Consider the following 22,707-nt stretch of genomic DNA (forward strand, 5'->3'; position numbering starts at 1 on the left):
ACAATCCTTCTGCATTTTCTCAAGGAAGAAGTCTCTGTTTGGTTCTGGCATGTCTTCATCAGCTTCCCAGCACTTGCTTATCTCCCCTTTAAACTAAGAGATAGAGCAGATTTCCAGGAGGCAATAAATTGAAACATTTTGATTTACTGTACTTACTTTGTATCATTACCTTTTATTTACAGTGAATATCAGTTTTCCCATTTACAGAACCAATATAAAATTTTTTCTTTAAATAAAAGTATTAAACAAAAAGTGAATTGATTTAAAGAAAAATGTTAAGTAAACAATAACAAAGATGGTACACACAGATCATTAAAAAAAAAATATATATATATATATATATATATATATATACACACACACACACACATGACCAAAGCCTGAGAAATGTAACTCTCCCAAGAATTCTACAAAGTGGAAATTCACTTGCAGAGAGATTTCCTGGTTTGCCCGAGGACACACAGCAAAGCTGTGGGCACTGAGCTTGGGTCTGATGCTCTCCTCAGGACTGAGGAGACTTATGGCCCAGAACACACAGCATCATATGGCAGGAGGTGGGAAGTGGGATGGCCCGGTAATTAAGCTATCCCATGGTAAGGATCCAAGACTCAGACAACCTCAGGAAAAGGGAGTTTATTTTGGACATAGAAGAAACAGGAATCCTGAGTGAAATGCAGTAACCCCCTGGAGAGCAGGAGTATTAGTAATAGGAGCCCAGGCCCCTCTGCTAACTCCTCTCTAGCCTTTTGGGGCTCTTCTCCACATGCACCTGCTCCTTGGGGCCACCCTCCCGCCCTGTGTTCAAATGCCCAAGAATGAGAGAAACCTGATTGGCCAGCTCAGGCCCAGCCTCCCTGATTGGACAGAGCTTCTGTTCTAAGCCATCTCATAGGCTGCTGATGAACCTATGGGTGGGCTTGTGTCAGGTGCCCAATCAGCTGCAAGCATGGTCTATAAGTGCAGGCACTGTGTTTTCACACCTTGGGGTTAGCTGGGACCTGCTGGGGTCCCTGCCTTCCAAAGAACTCCAGTCAAGAAGGGAGGTTGTGATAGGCATCACAGGTGTGATCAGTGCCAGGGACAGAGGGAAGAGAAGTGGATGGGTGGTGGGGAGCACCGAGAAGGAAGGGGCTAGCTGTGTGTGGCGGGGGAGTCTGCCACGTGAGGGGATGAGCCTCTCGCTGAAGCAGGCATGCTGGAATCTAATGGGCCTGGATCGCAACCTCTCCAAGTCTTGACCTCAGAAATGTCAAGGCGCCAGGGGTGCTCCTGTGAGGTGGATGGTACCCCCTGCATGAAGGCAGCTGGGCGCAGGGAGCCCAGGCAAGGTGATGCCAGATAGTTCATCAATTCACCCAGGGAATATGATGGAGTGCCAAGTGCACTGTGCCAAGTGTAGTGAGTGGAGCTGCCATCTGGAGGCGGTGTGCCAGCCCCTGAGCTGCAGAAAAGACCAGTGGAGGGTGGAGCAGGAGGGGCCCAAGGGAGGGCTCCCTGTGACAGCATCAGGACCTGCCACTAGGAGGGGTTTACTTTCCAGCCGCATGCTACTGTGAAGCCATTGTGGAAAGATCCAGCCGGTGTCCAATTTGCTGGGGCATTTGTGTCCATACTTGGGCCACAGCGTTAAGGATGCTGTAGCCAAGCATTCAAAGGTCACAAGAGATCCCAAAGGGGAAGTGACAGGGCCACTTTGTCCAGCCACCCTGTGACCCTGAGAGCCTGTCCCTCCAGCACCGAATCTCAAAGTTTGGGCACATTGAAGGAGGTGGTGTTTCCCTCCCAGGGAAGCAGAACTGACACTTGCAGGATAAAGGGAGCTTGTCACCTAGATGAGGGAGGAGAGGGCACCCCAGGCACAGGGAAGAGCATGTGTAAAGGTGTGGGGGAATGAGGGAGCTCCGAGTGGCTCAGTAGGACTCTTGAGAGGCTACCAGAAGGGAATGTCCCAACACGTTGCTGGAGGGGCAAGGGGAGGGCCAAGAAGTGGTGCTGAGGGCAGTGGGGAGCCAAGGCAGGGTTTTAAACCCGGAGTAGCATAGCCCTATTTGCGTTCTGGAAAGAGCACTCTGGTTGTCGTGTGGTGGGTGGGTGCGAGGGGGTGTGACTGGGGCAGGGAGCCCTGTGAGGAGCCCAGGGTGAAGGCCCGTGGAGAACCACGAATTCTCCCTGAAGAGTAGCTGCAGGGCTGGAGAGGAGGGACGCTTCAGAGGCAAAACCCGCAGGACTCCACGATTGATGAGGGAGTGGGGAGTCAAAGTGCCTCTCCCTGCAAAGTTCTTGGCTTGGGCCGTAGGACCAGGGAGCAGCAAATGAGGTGTGGAAGTGAACAGCCGAGTGTGCAGGGTTGGGTGAGGGCCCTCTGGCCAGAGATGACCGGGGGCAGCTGGACACCGCGTATCAGCAGTGGACAAGCCTCACAGACAGAGAGTCCTCAGCTGGGCCTGGTGCAGCAGCAGAAGGCCACCTGCCTCCCAGCCCTGGCCGTCTGTCTACACTGCGTGAGCCGGGTCCTGATCCTGGAGCTCTTGGAGGGACAGGTAGACATCGGTGTTCAGGGTCAGGCAGGAGATGGGGGCCCGGACTTGGCCTTGCCCAGGAGAGCTGGCCCAGGGGAAGCCGGCCCCCTCCCTCGGGCTGGGGACAGACACCTCCACTCCTGCTTCTCCCAGCGCAGGCTCCGGGGGTGACTGCAAATCCACCAGGTCAGGGGCTTCCGGGGTGGGAGGCCCCAGGGGCTGGGGGGCCCAGTCTCCAGGGACTCCCTCCTGCGGGGCGGAGGGCAGCCTCTCTTCACCAGCCCCAATGCCCCCCAGGGCAGTGTTCGGGGGGCCTGGGCCACCGAGGAGACTGGGGGAGAAGAGCAGCAGGTCGTCCCCAGGGGGGAAGGTGCAGTAGGCATCCTCTTCCCCTGGCGGAGGTGGCAGGGGTGGGAGAAGAGCCCCCTCTGGCACCCCGGGCCCACCCTCATCGGGCTCCTCCATGAAGGGGTCGTAGGCAAAGTACACCTGGCAGGCCTCAATCTCCAGGGCGTTTGGGAGGTGGAAGAAGAAGTAGCCCTGGTTGGTGAAGCAGCTGGTCACCGAGTGGCCACTGGTCTCGGTTGAGGATGACGAGCCCTTGTCCTGCTGCTGCAGAAGGAGCAGCTGTGTGGCCTTGGAGTCCCTGTCCAGCACCTCCAGTGGGGAGATCTCGGGCAGTGGGCCGCTGGGGCTGAAGGAGGATGAGGGGAAGGGCGAGGAGAGCCACTTCTGCCAGGAGAAAGAGCAGCGGGAGGGTGAGTGGCCACCTCTTCCAGACTCAGCAACATCCCCTAACTTGTCCTCCTTCAGCAGTCCGCTCAGGGCTGCCCCCTCCGGGAAGCCCTCCTTGACTGTAGCCCCCACCTCCCAAACACACACACACACACACAAACCCTGCCCACTGGTTTGGGGAACCCTCTGCATCAGCCCAGGGGGTGTGGCTGTTTCCCAGGCCCAGCACAGGCCTTCCTGGCTCGCTGTAGGTGCCCAGGGGATGTCTTGGTTCAATGTGTGACTGTTTATCAAGCAGCTCCTGTGAGCCTGGTGCCGCTCTCGGTCCCGGGAACATAGCAATTGGTAGAATCCTCAGAGTGTCTGGTGGGGACCAGTGAGAGTGTGTGAACCAACCAACCACTGCTGAAGCAGAAAGGGTCCCGAGAGCACATCACAGTCACCATACAGCTGCCCAGAGAGGGCCTGTGCCCGGGCCCTGATCACACAGCCAGCAGGTGGAAGAGCTGGGTCCCAGGTTCCCCACTCACACTGCCATGGAACCATCTCCAGTGGGGAGCTAATTGTCCCCCAGTTGACCACTCCCTCCTGGTGCCCTGCAGCCCTCCACCCCCCATGCCCTCCATCCACAGAGAGAGGAAAGCACCCATCAGAGCACTTCTCAGTTGCTCTGGAGTCCACAGAGCCCTGGCAAGGAACAGGGAGACCTGGGTTCCAGCCCTGGCGCTGGCACTCTCTAGCTGTGTGACCCTGGGCAGGTCACTGCACCTCTCTGAGCCTCAATTCCACAACATTTAGCTGCCTCTTTCCTGACTTCCTCACTATGGGCCAGCAGAGAGATGTTAAAGAAGAAAATGAAGGTGGAAACACCTGGCACAGGTAAAATGCAGACTACCCAGCAGAAGTGTAGGGGTGTGTTCACCCCTCAGGGCAGGGTGATGGGGCCTCAAGAGGGTGCCCTTGAGAACCCCCAACAGCCTTCTGTCCTGGGAGCCCTCTGCAGCTGGACTGTGGTCCCCCCAGCACAGGGACCAGGCCTGATGGGACCAGGCCCCCTGCACTCTCGTGCCCAGCACAGGGCCTAGGGGCCCAGTTGATGTTCTGCAGATGAGTTAATGGACCAGAAGAGAAACATCCTGGTTCTCCGTTCCCGGAGTGAGTTCCCGGGGCTGAGCCACTCGACAAAATCTACACCCTCCCCCAAACCAGGAGTTCATGTTACAGGAGAAAAGGCCGAGAGAGAGGGAGAGCGAGGGCAAACTAAGGATGGCAAAGAGGGATAGCAGGCTAGGGAGGCAGGGAAAGAGCCGGGTCGGGTGTGGCTCCAACGCTAGAAGAAGCAGCGGAGGGCAGGACCAGGCAGCAGTGCTGAGCAGGGGCCAGAAGAAAAAGGGGGCAGGCCTGGGGCCAGCACTGGTGTGCTGGGCCTCGCTGGGCCGCCCTCAGAGGTGTGTGTGGTCAGGCACTTCCTGGGCCTAGGCCTCCATCCACAATGCCCTGAAGCGCAGATGGGCGGGGGGCACAGGAAGAAACTCATCCCCCTTCATATACACTGGCACACGCATTCCCAGGTCCCACAGGCAGGGCAGTGGGCCTTGCAGTCTTGGAGCCGGGGGTTCTGGGGCAGAGAGAGAGAGAGAGCAGCTGGCCTGTCACCCACATGCAGAGGAGAGGGTGGGGTCCCTCTTGGCCAGCCCCCAGTCACATCATGCATCCCCAGGGCCTCCTCAGGATACCCCCTCCACACACAGCAGGCCTGGGCCAGGCATCTAGACCTGGGGATGACCTCGTGGGAAGATGGAGTGGCTTGCAACTCTCTAGAAAGGACCCCAGTCCCACCTCAAAATGTCCTAAGCCCATAGAATGAGAAGGACTTCAAGGCAGAAGAGGTCTGAGGATGCATCTAGTCCTGCCTCCAGCCGGTTCCAATGTAGGAATCCCTTCTGCCATGTGGCTGACACATAGTCAGCCAAGGCTGACTTGAATTCCTCTGTTGATGGGGAGCTCACTACATTTAGGGCTGAAGGAGGAATTTTAAGGAGATACATTCCCCCTCATCAAGAGTGCTGTAGGTAAGCTACCCCCAGTCATGGGAGTTTTCCGAAGAATTCCAGAAGGGGCTCTGATCAGCCCTGATAGAGAACACCAAAGCCAGCTCCTGACAGCTCTGGTCCAGCATGGCTTTCCAGCCCCTCAACATTCCTCCTGACTTCTCTCCGCCCCCACCTCACCCCCCCTCCACCAACACCAATCCAGGGAGCCTAGAGCGGGGGTGGGGTGGTAGAAGCAGCCCACCACACCCCCCTACCCCCCTGAAACTTCCTTCCTGAAGCATGTGTGGGCTGAGGGAGGGGAGACGACTAAACTTTAAATGGCGCTGAGTGTTCTGACATGTGGGTGTGCACTTTTAAAATGAATCTGTGTTTTGTAACTAGAAATGCCTAGAGGCCTTGCTTACGTCTGTGATAAGTCACGGAGCCTGGCCAGGGAGTTTTTGCAAGAGCAGGGAAAGCACTAGCCCCACGGGGCAGGTCTGCACAGGGAGCGGGGTGGAGAGAACTTGCACCTGGCAAATCCTGCTCCATCAACAGCCTGGTGCCAGTAATTCTGGTTAGAGCTTCGTGAGCACTTGCTGTGTGCCAGGCAATGTCCTTGGGACCATACACATAGTAACATTATCCCCCCACCACCCACCATTTTACAGGTGAGGAAATTGAGACACCGAGAGGTTCTATAACTTGCCCAAGGCCACACAGCCAGGAAGTGGTGGAGCCGGGGTTAGAGCCCAGGCAGTCTGACTCAGATGGGAGCTGCCATTCAGCCTGAGAACACTGGGGAAAGGGGCCCGTGTCCATCCGCGAGGCAGCTCACTTTACATTTCTTCTTCCACAAAGGGCAAAAACCCGCTGTTCCTGCACCTCCTCCACATCCATTCCACACCACTGCCCACCCTCCGGCCAGCCCGTGCCAACTGCCTACTCTGTCCTCCACCTCCAGACTCCTACCTGGAAATCTCCTCCATGCTCAGAGCTCAGCTGGGAAAAGAACTCCGAGGGGTCTGGGATGTGACACTTCAGAACCTTCTTCAGCCTGGACAGGGGAGAGGAAGGGAGGGAAGGAGGGTGAGAAGGGAAGGGGACCACAGTGTCCTGCCATCAGCCCTGCAGCTCTGAGGGCAGGGCGCCGAGCTGTTCATTTATTTTGTCGGTATTGATCGTGTGCCCAGTAAGGGAGGGTACTGTGCTGGGCACTGGGGACACAAGAATAGCCAACAGAGAAGGTCCCTGCTCTTAAGGAACTGACATTCTAATGGGGAGCCAGACAGTGAAGCAAGTGTGCAAGTTTACCATTCATTGTAATGAGGAGACAGAGGGCAGGATGCCATGCAAGAGAAGGATGTGAGGGTGGGGGACCATGCAAGCCAGAGCGGTAGGGGACAAAGAAGAAAGGGCTCTGATCAGCCCTAATAGAGCAGAGTGAACCAAGAGGAGGGAGGTAGGAGAGACACCAGATGGTGAGCCACCTAGTCAAGGCTGCCATGGACGGTGGTTCAAGCTGTGCACTGCCCAAGGGCACCTGGGGTTTTTTTGGGGGTGGGGGGGCGGTGGTGAATGGAGGCTGAATTCCAGCCCATGCTCTGCTTGCCAAGCTGAGTGCCCCGGTATCTGTGTGCATCTGCCTCAAGTTGTATGCCACAGCCTCAAGACCCCCAGAAAACCTGGCTGCCACCCAGAGGTCCATGCTCGGGTCCCGAACTCCTTTCTGGTCTCTGGCCACACCCACCTCCCTGCATTTTCAGTTCCTGGAATGCTCCTGCCTTGTTCCCACCCAGGATCTTTGGACAAGCTATTTCCTCCTCCTGAGATGTGCTCCCCGACCCTTCCCTGACTGGTTCACTTCTCCTCCAGATTTCAGTGGAATCAATCATTACTTCCTCAGGGAAGCACCCCCCCGACCCCCGACCACCCCTTAGCTGAGGTTCCTTTCCCTGTTGCCTGCTTCCAGTACATATGGTACCTTCCTTCCTTCACCAGCCTAATCACGTGTGTCGTTATAAACGTGCATGATTAAGATGTATCTGCCTTCCCCCATGGGACTGTGGGTCCATGAAGATGGGACGACATGCCTGTGGTTGCCCTTGCGTTCCCAGCAGTCAGCACCGTACCCAGCCCAGAGCTAGGACTCAGTAAATAAAGGAATAAACAAATGAATGCCCAGACACATGAGGACCCCCCAACACACAGGCAGCTGGCAAGTGCACACACACGTACTCAAGTCCTGGGAATGATGCTCTGGGCAGGGCTCCCGTGGGGCTCTCCCCGCCCCACTCCCCTCGGGCTGGTTCCATGGGCTTCCATCTTTGGCGGAAAGGCCAGGTGTTAGGCAGGGAGGGCTCTTGGGAGGGCAGAGGGAGCACTGGAGAGTGAGAGCAGGGGGCTCAGCCCAGAACCTGACCTGGCGGGGAGGGGGTCGTGTCAGACAGGAGCATGAAGGACAGGGAGGGGAGCGCTCTTACCACAGCCTGTTGTACCGAAAGCTGGTCAGAAAGTAAACCAAGAGGGCAAAACCAAAAGCGCAGCTGAGGCCCAACACGATGTGGCCCAACCAAGGAAGGGTCGGGGTCTTCTTCCTGGTTGCTGCCCAGGGTGGGAGGAAGAGAAGGGGAGGGGTTAGAGAAGTGCCCCCACCCACCCTGGCTCAATCCAGCATCCCCCACCCATGACCTGGTGCTGAGGGACAGGCCGACCTCTGACCCAAGGCCTTTACAGGGTCCCAGCTGGTCCAGCAGTCCTGCTGTGTGCCCAGCCGACATGGGGCATCGCGGCCGACATGCTTCGTCACAGCATCCCCGCCTCGGTACCATGGTACCCACTTTACAGATGAGGAAACAGGCTAACAGGTGAAAACAGCCCACCCCTGACCTCGGCAGAAACCAAGGGTTTGAAGTTTCAGGCTGGAGAGAGTGGAAGGCGCCTCACTGGCCTCCCCACTAACTCACAAGGCCAATGGCAAGTCCCACCCCCTCACTGATCCCCTGTTCCCATCTGTAAAACACGCCCATGTTGCCCACCCTGTGGGTCACATCAAGTGAGCTAATGATGGCCAAAGGGCTCCAGACCTACACCCCAAGCCTCCCGCACCAGCCACTGCCTCCTGCCGGAGCTGCATCCCCACCCCAGCTCCCCATCAGTACCTGCAGGCTTTGTCCTGAAGGCCAGGGGCTGGCTCCAGGGGCTCCAAGCCTCGTGGTTGCCTAGCTGGGGCCTGGCCCGCACCTGAAGCTCATACAGCGTGTCTGGAGCCAGCGTCTCCAGGGAGATCCATTGCTGGTTCTGCTTGAGGGTCAGCAGCAGGGCGTCCTGGGGCAGAAACAGGGCTGTCAGACCAGAGGGGTCCCCACTGCCCACCTCACCTCCTGTGGCAGGGCTGGCCGAGACGCCGAGCAGAACAACACCTTCCTTTATTCCCTTCAGCCACCTGCCCTCCACTGTCCCCTCATCCTACAGAAAGGCTCCCTGACTACCCAGTTGCTGGGGCCCAAAACTCCAGGGTCATCCTAAACGCCTCCCACATCCAAAGCCATCTGCCAATCAGCTGGTTCCACGTCCAGAACCTGGTTCCATCTCTGGAAACTATTTCTGCACCCTTCCTCCTTCTCTCCACTCCTTCCTCCTCCAGGTCTGAGCTCCCACCACCTCTGGGCACCATACAAGGTCCCCCTGCTTCCCCTCCCCCCAACCCCGTGCTCTGCTATAGTCTATTCTCCACTCGACCAGAAAGAGGGATTTCCCAAACACTTCTCCCACCTCTGCATCACCCTTTTTGCTTTTCTTCCGGTGCCCTAGACACACAGGCCATGTCTTGCCTTTGCAATGGCTCTTTCTTCTGCTTGGAAGACCCTCCCCAGATCCTCAAAAGGTCAGCTCCTGCTTGAACCCCAGATCTCAGAAAGGCCTTCCCTGGTCACCTGAGTCTGAAGTAGCCTGGCCCAGCCCTTCTCAACTGCGTTATCACATTTAATTTTCATGACAGTATGTATCAACATCCCATAGTCTCCTGTTTCTGGGCACCGGCTGTCTGCCCCCATCCCCCATGTGAGTTTCCTGAGAGCAGGCAGCTCATCAGGCCCGGCCTCCACTCTCTCCCCGCATCTAGCACGTAGTAGGTACTCAGTGAATGTTTGTTGAGTGAGTGAGTGAGTGAGTGAGAGAATAAAGGAATGGATAAGTGAATGAGTAAGCAACTAACCCCTGTGGACTTGTTTTTTTATAGTTTGTTTTTTTTTTTTTTGGCAGCACCCCTTGGCATGTGGGACCTTATTTCCCGGACCAGGGATCAAACCCACGCCCCCTACAGGGGAAGGACGGAGTCTTAACCACTGGACCGTCAGGAAGTCCCAGCTCCCGTGGACTTGGACCACACTGGATTTGAAGAGGGAAGGGTGGTTGCCCAGGGCCTCTGAAATCTCCAGAGAGGGCAGTCGCCTGCCTCTTGGCTTTGTAAATCTTGCCTGGAATCCACCACCAGCTGGACCCCTGGGGTGTCAGGGGACACACGGAGGGAGGGGGAAGCGGGGCAGGCAGTACAGAGAAGCGGCAGCGGCTGCTTAGGGGCTTCTGTGGCTTTGCTGAGATGAAGGACAGCCAGGGTGACGAAGACAGGAAGGAATCAGGGCAGGTCGGGGTGGAGCTAGGTACTCACCTCCCAGCTGCAGCCCGGGGACCTTGTCCGGACCTCAAACTCCACACTGCTCTGAATGTAGTGGGAGAACTGGGAGACATTCCAGGTTATGTTGCAACTGTGGGTCCCTGTGTGGACGACTTGGAGGGAGTGGGGGGACATCAGACGAACTGGAGACGGGAAGAGATAAAAGGAGAGAGAAAAAGCTTGGGGGACACCGGAGGCTGATGCTGAGATGAGAAAGCCGTGCCGGGCTCCCACCTCCACCGTTGCACGTGCTGCTCCTCCCTCCCTGCGTTCCCTTTCCCCGGAGACTGGCAGGTCCCTGCTCAAATATCACATATTCAGAGAAGCCTTCCCCAACCACCAACCACTCTCTGTCCCCCTCACCTGTTTCATTTCTCTTCCTAGCACTCATCAACACCCAACATATTAAATATCTACTTCCGGTCCTTTATTCATTTTCTGTCTCCCCCACCAGACTCTGAGCTCGTTGAGGGCAATGACTTGATTCTTTCGGGTATCCTTGGTGCCTGGAACATTACCTGGCACGTGGTAGGCCCTTGATTAAATACCTGCTGAATGAATGAATCAAGGCAGCCTTTCTCTGCACTCAGAATTGATCAGAGAGTTTTACCTGGATCATCTCATTTATTTTACTTAATTCTATTTCATCAACCTTATATGATTGTAAGATTGTATGATTCTGAAGTTCAATTGTTCTAAATTTTTATACATCTGAGACTCTGTAGAACCACACAAATAATAATAAGCAAATGTTTATTGAGCACGTGCTAAGCAGTTTCTGTGTCTTGGCTTATAGACTACTTACAGCAACCACGGGCAGTGGGTAATTGGTTATCCCCACTTTACAGATGAGGAAACTGAGGCTCAGACATGTTAAATGATCTGCCAGTCAGATTGCACTCGATTAAGGCAGGGCTGCATTTAGAACCCTGGGTCTCACCCTCTGCCCCCGTCTCTTCCCTAGAGATGACCTCCAAGTTCGGGAAGGGAGGGGGGTGAAGGCTGGGGGTGGGGCAGGGCACTCAGTCGTTCAACAAACCTTCCCAGAGCACTGCCCAGATCGAGCCTGATGCTGAGTATTCAGAATGGAGACATAGGGATGGCAGAGGCTCTACCCTCAGGGAAGTTCACAGCCCAATGAGGGAGACAGACCCATAATCAGGCAGCAAAGACCCAGGACATAAACACCCTGAAAGAGGTGGGGGAGTCTGGGAAGGACTCCTGGAGGAGGTGACTCTTCACTGAGCCTTGAAGGGTGAGTGGGAATTTTCCGGGTGGGAAGAGCCTTCCAAGCAGTGGGGCCAGCGCGTGCAAGGACTCAGAGGCATGGATGGGCAAGTTGAATCTGGAGAACTGGGCTTTGGTGTGGCAGGAATATAGGCCATGAGAGGAGGCATGCTGGAGAGGGAAGCCAGGCCAAGTGGCCTTGAATGCCAGGGTAGGGACCCGGGACTTCATCCCAAGTTCAGCGGGCAGTGGGTTGGTCAGATGTGGGCATGGAAGCTGATGGGGAGAGACTGGAGCAGGGTGATCCCAGAGGGGGAGACAGGGAGGGAGGTGCCCACCCCTCCAACCCCCTCCCAGCCCCACCCTGGAGTCCTCTCTCACTGTTGTCAAAGGGCTTGAAATTCTGGGTCATCATCCTCCTCCACCTCTCCCCTTCGCGGCACATCACGGTCAAGTTGATGACGTCAACTATGGTCAGTTTCTGAGACTGCAAGGGAAGGAGGCCAGGGATGTAGCTGCTGGTAGCAGCTGGTGCAGGGAGGGGGAGGCTGCTGGGATGAGGACGGGGGAGGACAGGAGGGGAGACCACGACTGCGACAAGCTGGACCCCCTCCCTGGGCCCCTCCGTCTAAGGCAGGGCCCAGCAAGCTTTCTGAAAAGGGTCAGTTAGTTAATATTTTTGACTTTGCAGGTCATATGGTCTCTGTCACGACTATTCAACTTTGCCGTTGTCATATGAAAACAGCCATGAAAAAACATGAGAGCGAATGCGCTTGGCTGTGTGCCAATAAAACTTTATTTATAAAAACAGGCAGCAGGCTGGTTTTGGCCCATGGGCCATAGTAATTTGTCAATCCCTGACCCAAGTGAAGTGAGCTGCCTTGGGAGAGAGGGAGTTCCCCGTCACAAGAGGTGTGCAAGCAGGATGAGCCCCCAAGAAGGTGCAGGTCCGGACCTATGCTTGCATTATAGCTTTGAGTGTGAAAGCTTCCTCTCCCCCATCTCTCTCCACCCCCGCACCCTCACTTTTCTGGAAGGAAATGGCTAGGAACCAGCATCTCCTGTGGGCAGGCACTGTTCAGGTACCTTAGGCGCTTCTCTGGCTGATGCTCACAGTTGCCCATCCACACGCTGCAGGTGTGAAACCTGAGGCTGGGATTGGTTAAGGGACTTGCCCCAAATCACACAACTGGTCAGCAGGGGAGCCTGGATGCAAACTCAGGCCTCTGCATCCAGAGCCCCACAGAGACTGTAGCCCTGGCCAAGTGAACAGCTTACGGCGGCCTCCTCCCTGTGCGGAGGGCAGCCCTGCAGCCCGGCAGGAGGAGGGTCTGGTGCAGACCCTGTTAGCATCTGCATTCCAGGGTCCGGGGTGGTGTTTTCAGGCCCAGGATCCCGGGCACAGCCCCTCTGACCTGCCGCAGGGCCCACTGTGAACAAACCTTGAACTTGATCATCAGAGTTCCTGGAGCAGAGAACAATTGCTTCGTCTCCACCCCGAGGACCCTGCCCCAGCCGCCTACCAGCTGCTATGGGGGCCAGATTTTCCCAGATAATAATAGTATCATCACATTATTACAGTAAGTCCCCTACATATGAACGAGTTCCATTCCGAGAGCACGTTTGTAAGTCCAATTTGTTCGTAAGTCCAACAAAGTTAGCTTAGGTACCCAACTAACACAATCGGTTATATACCACTGCTTTTACACTTGCTTCCACCAGGCATCCCGGGCTTGAAATAAAGATACTGTACTACTGTACTCTATACAGTACTGTACAGTAAAGTGCAAAAAGCACAACCACTTGTAGAGGATGCACGCACGTGACAATGTACGCCAGACACGTGAACTAACTTACACGATTGGACATGCAAACGCACATTCACACCTTTGAAAGTTTGCAGCTTGAAGGTTCGTATGTAGGGGACTTACTGTATTATTATTAATATAATTGTCATTGTTGCAAAGATGCCAATAATACGTTCTGCTGAGTACTGACCCTGTGCCAGGCACTCTACTAAGCACCGCATGTATATTATCTCATTTAATTCTCTCAGTACCCAATGAGACGAGCACAATTGCTATTCTCATCCTACAGCTGAGGAGACTGAAGCACAGAGAGGCTGAGGGACTTGCCTAAGGCCACACAGCTAGGTGAGGCAAGGATCTGAAGCCAGACCATCTGCAGAGATCAAGGGGACAGGCACAGCAATCTGGTTCGAGGGGCTCTGCCTTTATCAGCTACACTGTGTCATGTGAGCCCGTCTCCACATTCTCCTGCTCCTGGAGAATGTACAGAACCTGATAAGGGTTGGAAAATGTGGTCTGGGCATCCCTGGTGCCCACCGCTGCCAAGAAAGGTTTGCCAGACAATAATCTGATGCACACCCACATGGACACAGCCTCCTGCTCTTTGAGAGGCAGCCTAGTGTAAGGTTGAAAGGCCCAGGCTGGGGGTCTCACAGACCTGGGTTCAATCCCAGCTCTGCCTCTCCCTGGCTATGTGACTTGGGCAGGGACCTCACCTCTCTGAGCCTCAGTTTCCTCATTGATAAGAAGGGGACGGTGCTGGTACCCACGCATAGTCGTAAGGATCCCCTGGCAATCGTGTCAAGTGCATGTTCTGTTCTGAGTGGCATTCTAAGCGCTTGATCCTCAGAACAACCCTACCAGGTAAGGATCGTTATTATTCCCTTTTACAGAAGGGGTAACTGGGACTCAGAAGATGCTCAACGTCACCCAGCTGGTATAGGATGGAGCTAGGGATGGAACCCGGACCGTCCAGCTGTGCAATCCACACTGTTAACCCCACCCCACCCTGTACTTGCCCAGACCTCGGGAGGAGTCGGATATGGGGGTTGTTATGACTAGTAGGTGCTCTCCCCACTTGATAAGGAACACAGGAGTGTCACAGGCTCCACAAAGCATGGGGGACACAGCAGGAGCAGAGGCAGAGTGGCCGATGCCTCACGTACCTCGGATCCCTCAACCCCCAGGTCAGGCCTCTGTTCTCCTTGGATGCCACCTCCCTCCTTCTGCCTCCTCAGCCCCAGAAGCCTGCTGTGCCGCAGCCCCTGGGCACTGGGCTTGCTGGGCCCCAGCTCCTCCCCTGGAAGGACGCCCCTCTGCACCCACCGGCCCCCTGGCCTCTCCCCTCAGCTACGGCTACTCACATCTGGGGGTCCTAGGATGAGGTTACACGCCCAGGATCCCGGCTTCACTGGGAGCAGCTCACAGGATCCGTTCCACTGCCTTTCAAGACAAAAGAACCCTCTTAGAAGAAAAAGAGGGACCCCCCCCCCCACCCCAGAGCTGGCCTTTGGGAGAGTCCCCATGCAGCGTTGCTGGTCTGTGCCCAGGCTCTATGCCAACCCCCACGTGCCGACCTCCCTTCGTGAGCATCTTTTCCTGCCTCTTCATCCCAGCCAGGCCTCACGGCGGCTAAAGTGATCTAGAAACAAACCAGTTCAGGACACACGGCCTTCCCCGCCTAAAGCCCTCCAAAGTCTCCCCATAGGGTTTAGGGTGAAGATGATTCTTGATGAGGCCTTCAGAGCCCCTTGTAATCACCATCCACCTGGGAGCCAAGGTCAAACCCCAAAGCCACCTCTGCTGGCTGCCACCGGGATGTTTGGATCACGGTGACACTTCACCATCTCCTTCCCAGTCTCCAGTTTCCCCAGCCATTCCCCAGTTCCCTGTCCCCACGGCTGCCCTAGGCATCTGTCAAAATCCCAGGTTACTCAAAAAGTTTGGGGATCCCTCTTCTGCCCCCTTTGCCTCTAACACTGAGTCCAGCCTCGGCATAGCAGGTGAGCAGCCCTATGTCCCCAAACTACCTTGTCTGGCTCATGCCCAGCCCCTCCACTGCAGCCTGGACTGCACGCCCCACTGCCATTCAGGCTCCAGGAGTCTAAATAGCCGACCCCCAAGTTCTTGCAGACTCCTGTGACACCAAGAGTCTGTGGGTCCTATTAGTCCAAGATCCTCAAAGTGCAGAGTTCTTGGGGTCTGAGAGCTAGGATTTCAATAGTCTAAAAGTCAGTGACTATCAGATCTCACATCCCTGAGATTCTGTACATTTGTCTGTCGACCCCACACACACCTTTTATCCGGCTGAGCATGGATGTGGCAGGTCGTAACCTGCAGTCCCCCATCCCGGCTCCAGGCACAGGAGATATTGGCTCTCGAGTTGTAGAAGCACGTGAGCTCGGAAGCATCTGCTGGTAAGATGAGGCGTGCGTGGCTGGCTGCAGGGTGCCCATGGCCCTCTGAGGTTCCCCTGCCACTCCTGCACCTACCAGGTGAGGAAGTAGTCAATCCTGGCAGGCAGAGAAGGGGTTCGTGAATCCCTTTGAGAGAGGACAAAACTGAGCCCCATAGCCTGCAGTGACCCCCAGACAGGTCGAGGCAGGGCAGGGACAAGAAGACGGTGTCTTCCTGAGGCTTGGAGGGGCACGTGGGTGCGGCACGGGCAGGTGGAGGGCTGAGGGAGATGGTCTCTGGTCCCATTGCCCCCCTCCCCCCCGCCTCCTGCCCCAGCGGATGGAGCTTCTGCCAAGAAGCAGGGGTCCTGGAAGAAGTTCTAGAAGGGCCTTGGCCTCCTCCCTGAGGGAAAGCACAATGGTCCAGATGCCAGGGTCCTCACCGTTCACCGATGTAGATGCCCGAGGGATGGCCAGGGGCAAGAGGAGGACAAGGAAGGACAGACACCAGGACAGAGCAGGAGCCGCCATCACATCCGCGGGTGGGAGCTGGGGAAGGGAGCCCTGGATGGAGGAAGAAGGGGAGAGAACACGAGTGAGCACCCAGCCGCGTCCTCCCCTGCCTAAGAGACAGGCTGGGCCCTGTCCTCTCAAGGTGCACCCCTCTGCTCCCCACATGCCAGCCTCAGGGCCTTTGAATCTGTTGGTCCCTCTATCCCACACATGTTCTTTCCTTCCCTTTTGAGATTCTGGGACCCATGTTTTCATTGCTGAAAGGACTCTCAGAGCAGGCCCAACCCCTTGTTCAAAAGTTGGGGAAACTGAGGCCCAGAAAGAGGAAAGATTTGCTTACGTCCACATAGGGAGGCCAGCTCAGAGCTGGAATTAGAACCCACCTCCTCTCTACCCGGCTGCTCCCTTAACCACACCAAAACTATTTGTCAAGAGGTTCCTCTGTGCTGGGCTCTATTTTAAACTCTTTAACTGCAGCAATAAGAGCATCTACTGGAGATACACTCATTATCCCCATTTTCAGATGAGAAACTGAGGCACAGAGAGGTGAAGCAGATTACCCAAGGTCACACAGCAGATAAGAGGCAGCTGTGGAATCTGAGCCAGGGCAGACTGCCTGGAGCCCAATAAACGTGTGCTGACTACCTCACAGCAATACTCGTGGAGGGAGTGGGGTGGGGGGTAGGGACTGAACACCCACCCTGAGTCAGGCACTTCCTTATCTAATCTGCCCAGCAACAGGGGCTGGGTGCGTGCATTGTCCCCTTACACGGATGAGGAGACAAAGGCTCCAAGCCATTAACCCGCCCAAGGTCACATCGCGGAAGAGGCAGAGCTGGGATTCCGTCCCACGCTCCACCCCAAAGCCCATTCCCTCACATCGTTCTGCCCTGCCCAGACCCTGTCCCAGGCGCTGGCCCCAGAGGTAAGGCCCACAATATCCATCCCCACCCTAGGGAATCAGGGACCGGCAGGGGCATGGCCGACCAGTGGGTATCTGGCCTGGGTGTGGAAAGGAGCCCAGAGAAGTACCCAGGGGCACCTCCTTGCCCGTCCCACTGTCCCTACAGGGCAACGCTCCCGGAGCGGACCTGGTTGCCTCTTTCTTTGGACCCTCCAACCCCCTATAGCAAAGGGCGCAGGGTTGGGACCCCAAAAGGCGCAGAGCCCAGGAAAGGGGCTCCAGCAAGACCCCTGTGCCCCTTACTCATCGATCATGGCCCTGGGGTAGGGGCCCTGTGGATCCCCTGGAGGGTGTCACCTGGGGCCGGACCCTCGCCAGCAGGGCCAGCCAGGACCAGGGCAGGATCTGGCACAGAGCCTCAGGGTGAGAGGAGGTGGGTGGAGGCAAAGGTATGCAAGATCACAGGAAGGTCAGGGCCAAACCACAGCCCCAGCCGAAGCAAGTTGGGCAGGAGAAGTTGCATCAATCTAGAATGAGCTCCCCTCCACCTATAGCCGAAAGGGTGCAGCAGTGACCCCCAAGAGGGCAAAGAGCAAGGAGGATGCAGGCAGCAGGGTGAGGGGGTCTTCTAGCAGTCCCCAAGGCTGCACCCTCCTGCAGAGGAGGAAACTGAGTCTCAGGTAGGTTAAGGAACCTGCTCAAGGTCACAGAGCAAGGAAGAGCCCCAGCCTCAGGGAGGGCAAGTGGGACCTCTGAGTCCCCAGTGCCTTCCATCCTGGATTCTCACGCACACCCACGCACGTGTGCCCTGCCCTACGTGACTGCAAAGCCGATCACACTTACTGACTCATTAGGTCCCCACCGCAGCCCTGAGAGCGCGTGTTGCCATCCTCATTTGATAGATACCAAGACTGATGCTCAGAGCTGCCCAAGGGATGGGACGCAAACCCAGGTCGTCTGATGTCAAGTTAGAAGAAGAGGACAACAATGGTGATGATGGTGATGATGATGGTGGTAATGGTGATAGTGGTGATAATGACTAATACTCAGCCCTCACTCTGCCCGGCACTGTCGTTAGCACTTTGCAGATATTACCTCATTTAAAGTTCACAGCAACCCCATGAGTAGGTACCATTATGACTCCTTTTATCAGATGACGAGACTGAGGTACTCGTAAGCCTCTCGGGGTAAAGCTGGGATTTGAACTCAGTCAGTTGTAGCCTGAGGCTCTGCCAGGGCTGACATCATGGGATGTAGGGTACAGGGGGGCTGGGGGAGGACATGAAGCACGGGCTCGGTAGCCGGAGACACGTCCTACCTGACCTCTGACCTTGATGGGCCCCTTCTCCCCTCGTCCTCTCTGGCCAAACCCCCCACCACAGGGCTCCCTCTTGCTGTTTAAGTCTGAGGGCGTCTCCCCAGCTGGGCGTGGGATGCTGGCTGTGGGGATAGCAGGGGGACCCTTGGGGATGGCTCCGCCTCTCAGTTGCTCCAAACACAGTTAAGGGTGGGAGGTCTCGGTCCCCAGGAGTGGAGGGAGAGTCTGACCCGCAGGGAGCCGCAGAGATGGAGTGTCCCATCCCCTCCGGTAGCACCTGGAGAGCCTACTGACCTGCCCGGTCACACAGACAAGTAAGGGACAAAGCTGAACTTGAACCCAGGGGTCCGGCCTCCAGCCCAGGGCTCCCAGAAACCTCGCAGCACACCCACTTCATAGCCAGGTCTCAGAGGCGTCCCTCTCTTTTCCCCTCGCCCCACAGCCTCCTAAGGTATCCTCTGCACAGGGGCGCCTCGCCGGTGTAGGCCGCATCTCTCCCACCCACATCCCACACCTTCTCTGGGCACCCAGCACATCTGAGACTCAGCTGGCCTTGCCCCTCCCAGGACTCCCACCTCCTTCTCCACCCCTCTGGGTTGGGGGGCCCAGCACAGGGCCTGGGGAAGCCCCTCATCCCAAAGTAGCCCCCGGCCTCCCATGGGGAGAGCTGGGAGGGAGGGAAGGCCTGGGACCAGGGACCAGCTTTTCCTCAAGCCAGAGCCATGAGAGCAGGGCCTGCCTTGTCACTGGGGAATTCTAAGATAAGGTTGGGGGTGAGGGCTGGCAGATGGGAGTTCAGGCAGAAACTTCTGGAGGATCTGAGTCAGAGCTGAAAGTCATCCCCGTGACCTTCACCTCCAGCCCCCTGGCTGGTGGCAGGGGCCAGGAGGGAGCCCCTGGTACCTGGGGACCGGACAGGGGCAGGGTAAGGGCAAGGTGGGACTTTACCTAGCTGGGACATGGGGCTGCGGCGTGCTCTCTCTGCTTCTCTCCACTGCTGGGACTGGAGCCATCTCCCCAAGGCCCAGCTCCGGCTCCCTCGGCCCAGGTAGTAGACGGCTGATGGGGCCAGCCGCCAAAGACTAAAACCCCAGGGCCAGCCCACTTCCTGTGCAGAGGATGGAGGGGGCAAGGCCTGGGGTGGGGAGGCGGGGGAGATCTGGCTGGTTAGAAAGCCTGAAACTCCTGTAGCACCAGGGACCGATAAAGATCTCCCTCCTCCGCTGGGGGCGGTGGGGGAATGGGGGGGTCGGGGGGGGCACCGTGCGTATTGCGGCAGGAGGCGCGCGTGTACACCCTCACACACATGCTGTCTCTCACTCTCAGATAGATGCCTTGCTGCATACAAGAGCCCATGGGGGCAAGGCCCCTTCTTTTCCCTCCCACCCCATCTCACAGGCCACCTCAAGCCTCTGACACCTTCATCCGGTCACACACACTAACACCCAGACCTCACACAAACATGTCCCTTTAGGTGTACCCCAGCCATGGGATAAGACACCCCAACTCGCCGAGACTTCCCTTTTCACCCAGCCTTCCAGGAAGCCCCTTACTCAGTTTAGCATTCAGAGGCGACTATTTTGGGAGGCTTTGCAAACAATTTGATGGCTACTTATTGAAAATTCTAGAACCTTCCTCCTCTTCTCAAGTCATGGTTTATAATCCCTTTTCCTCCTCTTTGGGGGGCAGGGATCAGTTCAGGGCTTTTTTTTTTTAAGGATGGAAAGTGACAGACCCCTCTTTGGAAAGGTGCATGTCTATCTATGTGCTGTGTCACAGGCCCAGGGACCCCGTGAAGTTCCATCCAGTGTCAGAAGAAGCCGGTCTGCTGTCTCCTGATTTTAAACTCTCTGCCTCCGGGGGTTTTCCTGTGAGCTGCTGTCTCTCTCAGAAAAGGGAATGAGGAGAGCAGGACGGAGAGTAGAAAGAACAGCTCTGCAGAAGTTTCTGTCTGCAGAGAAGTGAGAAAACAGCATTGAAGACCTTGAGTAGAGAAACAAGCTGACTCCCTTCCAAGCGGGAAGCAGGACCCGATTCGAGGCTGCTTGGAAGCTGAGTGACCTGCTTCCCTGTGTTTCAATGTCCACACCTGTGGAATGAGGGGTAACAGTTCCTGCAGGGGTGTCAGGAGGACCAAACAGCAGGAGAGCGTAAAGCACCTCACCTGGTGACCACGCGTAGTAGGCTCGCAATAAGCCCACTTCTCCTCTCCCCTAGAGCAAGGCTTTCTGGCTGCAGGAGAGGGTAATAAACAGAAGCACCACAAAGATGAGAATAATAGCCGAGATTTATTAAGCCTAGAATAGTTCTGGAAGCTCCTCAAGAAATGGGGCATGCTGGTTCTCCCAGGGAGGAAAGCCAGGTAAGGAAGGGGCAGGAAGGCCGTTTTTCGCTGTAGACACTTTTATACCACGTGCATGTATTTCCCGCCCCCAAATTCATGAATTCAGTTAAAACTTTAAAAAATGCATATAAAGAAAAAATCCAAGAAAGACAAATAGACAAATATCATGTGATATCATTTATATGTGGAATCTAAAATATGGTACAAATGAACCTATTGAACCTATTTCTGAAAACAGAAACAGACCCACAGACGTAGAGAACAGACTTGTGGTTGCCAAGGGGGAGGGGGAGGGGAAGGGATGGAGTGGGAGTTTGGGGTCAGTAGATGCAAACTGTTACATACAGAACGGATAAACAACAAAGTCCTACTGTATAGCACAGGGAACTATATCCAATATCCCAGGATAAACCATAATGGAACACAATATAAAAAAGAATGTATATGTGTATAACTGAGTCACTTTGCTGTGCAGCAGAAATTAACACAGCGTTGTAAATCAACTATACTTCAATAAAAAAGAAAAAGAAAAATCCATCCCCAGGTGAAGGCAGAAATCATGCGCCCAGCTTGTAACGGTTTTGTCCATGGGGATGGCCTCGGTCTGCCCTGCATGTACTGCCCAAGGCTCCTCGTCCTCCATCCCTCTGTCCCTCTGTCCTTCTCTCCTTCATCCTGTAAACATTTACTGAGCACCCAGGATGCCCAGTGGCCAAGCCAGGCACGGAGGAGCCGGAGGTGACTGACGCCAGCCCTGCTTCTATGAGCAGCACGCAGGCAGGCTGGGGTAGGACCAGGGGAGGCGGCTCTAAGCAGCCACGTGCCCTGGGTGTTGGGGTGCAGCAAGCGTAGCTATGAAGGGGGCAGCCCCCAGACTCAGAATCCTCTAACTCAGGCCCCGGGGGCTCTGCTTTTGCCCAAGGACTCAGGCTAGGATGCCTCAGGTGGAGAGGCAGGTGGTGGGCTATGGAGAGCCGGGAAAAGTTCAACATTGCACACGCTTTGCATCCCCCCCTGAAACCTCACAGCTGTGGAGCATGGGGTGGGGGGCTGCAGCATGGAGACAGCGTGGGAATGTATCGCCTCACCCCGCTGTGCCCCTCCAGCCTGGGCATCAGCTAGACTCTATATGCCAGCCTCCCCTGCAGTTAGAGGCGGCCGTGTGACTGAGTCTGGCCAGTGAGATGTGGGTGCAAGTGATTTAGTTTACTTTCAGGCCTAAAAAAACTCATTTTGGTCCTCTTCGGTGTTCCTCCCTCCATCCCTCCATCCCTCCATCCCTCCCCCTCTCCTCCCCTCCCCCTATCCTGCAAGAACCCACTGGAGGGAGTGAAGCCCCGCGGGGCGGGGGGAAGCCACCTGAAGGACAGAACTTCGCCCCCTACTCCCCAGGCAATCCACATCGGACAGTCACATGAGCAAGAAATACACTTTTATTGTGTTGGACCTCTGAGATTTGGAGGCTCTTGTTTCAGCAGTTAGTGGGCTTTACCCTGACTAATAGGGAAAGTGCCTGCAGGTACCTGAGCTGGACGTTAAAGCCAGGTGAGGGGGTTGGGAAGGGCAGGCCAGGGAGAGGGCTCAGGCCTTGGGTGGGGAACAAGCTGACAGAGACAACCAAATGCGTTATTCAGTCCCCACCCCAGTCCCAGCCTCCGCTGTCCCCCCAGCCAGGTCCACGGTGACCCCCTTACTGGTCTCCCGGTTCCCCCTGCTGACCCCTCCAGTCTGTTCCCCACTCAGCAGCCAGACCAATCTTTCCCAAGCTCAGATCAGGTCATTTCACCGCACCACTCCCTTTACAACCTTCCAGTAGTTTCCAGTGCATTTAGAATAAAATCCAGACTCTTAATCTTGGCCTCGAAGTCCCAGACGAACTGGCCCTGCGCTCATCTCTGAACTTCCCTCCAGCTCTGGCATGACTGCCGTTCAGCAAGCATGCCAAGCTCCCCAGCTCTACCCACTGTCTACACACTGATACCCACCTAGCTCCTCCCCTGCTCTCTACAGAGCTAGCGCCTTCCTTCCCATTTTACAGGCAAGGAAACTGAGGCTCACCGGTCACCCAACCAGAATGTGGCAGAGCCGGGATTAGAACCAGCCAGGATTAGAATGGAGGACATCAGATTCTTTCTGAGGTGACCTGAAGAGGAATCCAGAAACTTCTCTGATGGCAGGGGACCGACAGAGCCCACTCAGGCCGGCCCAGACCTTTGTCTCCAGAGTTCCGGGGGT

General features: G+C 56.0%; 1 protein-coding gene across 1 annotated transcript; it reads right to left on the bottom strand.

Moving 5' to 3' along the window:
- Positions 1-380: 380 nt before the first annotated feature.
- Positions 381-19,162, bottom strand: IL2RB (interleukin 2 receptor subunit beta). The gene is made up of 10 exons (XM_036866374.1): positions 19,077-19,162; positions 15,837-15,957; positions 15,294-15,510; positions 14,362-14,440; positions 11,571-11,676; positions 9,957-10,105; positions 8,449-8,614; positions 7,771-7,891; positions 6,260-6,344; positions 381-3,251 (listed from the first exon to the last, which is right to left on the bottom strand). The coding sequence occupies exons 2-10, from the start codon at positions 15,922-15,924 to the stop codon at positions 2,493-2,495; spliced, it is 1,770 nt and encodes a 589-aa protein (XP_036722269.1). The 5' UTR covers positions 15,925-15,957; positions 19,077-19,162; the 3' UTR covers positions 381-2,492.
- Positions 19,163-22,707: the final 3,545 nt, after the last annotated feature.

This window comes from Balaenoptera musculus, chromosome 10 (genome assembly GCF_009873245.2).
Source record: "Balaenoptera musculus isolate JJ_BM4_2016_0621 chromosome 10, mBalMus1.pri.v3, whole genome shotgun sequence".
Taxonomy (NCBI): domain Eukaryota; kingdom Metazoa; phylum Chordata; class Mammalia; order Artiodactyla; family Balaenopteridae; genus Balaenoptera; species Balaenoptera musculus.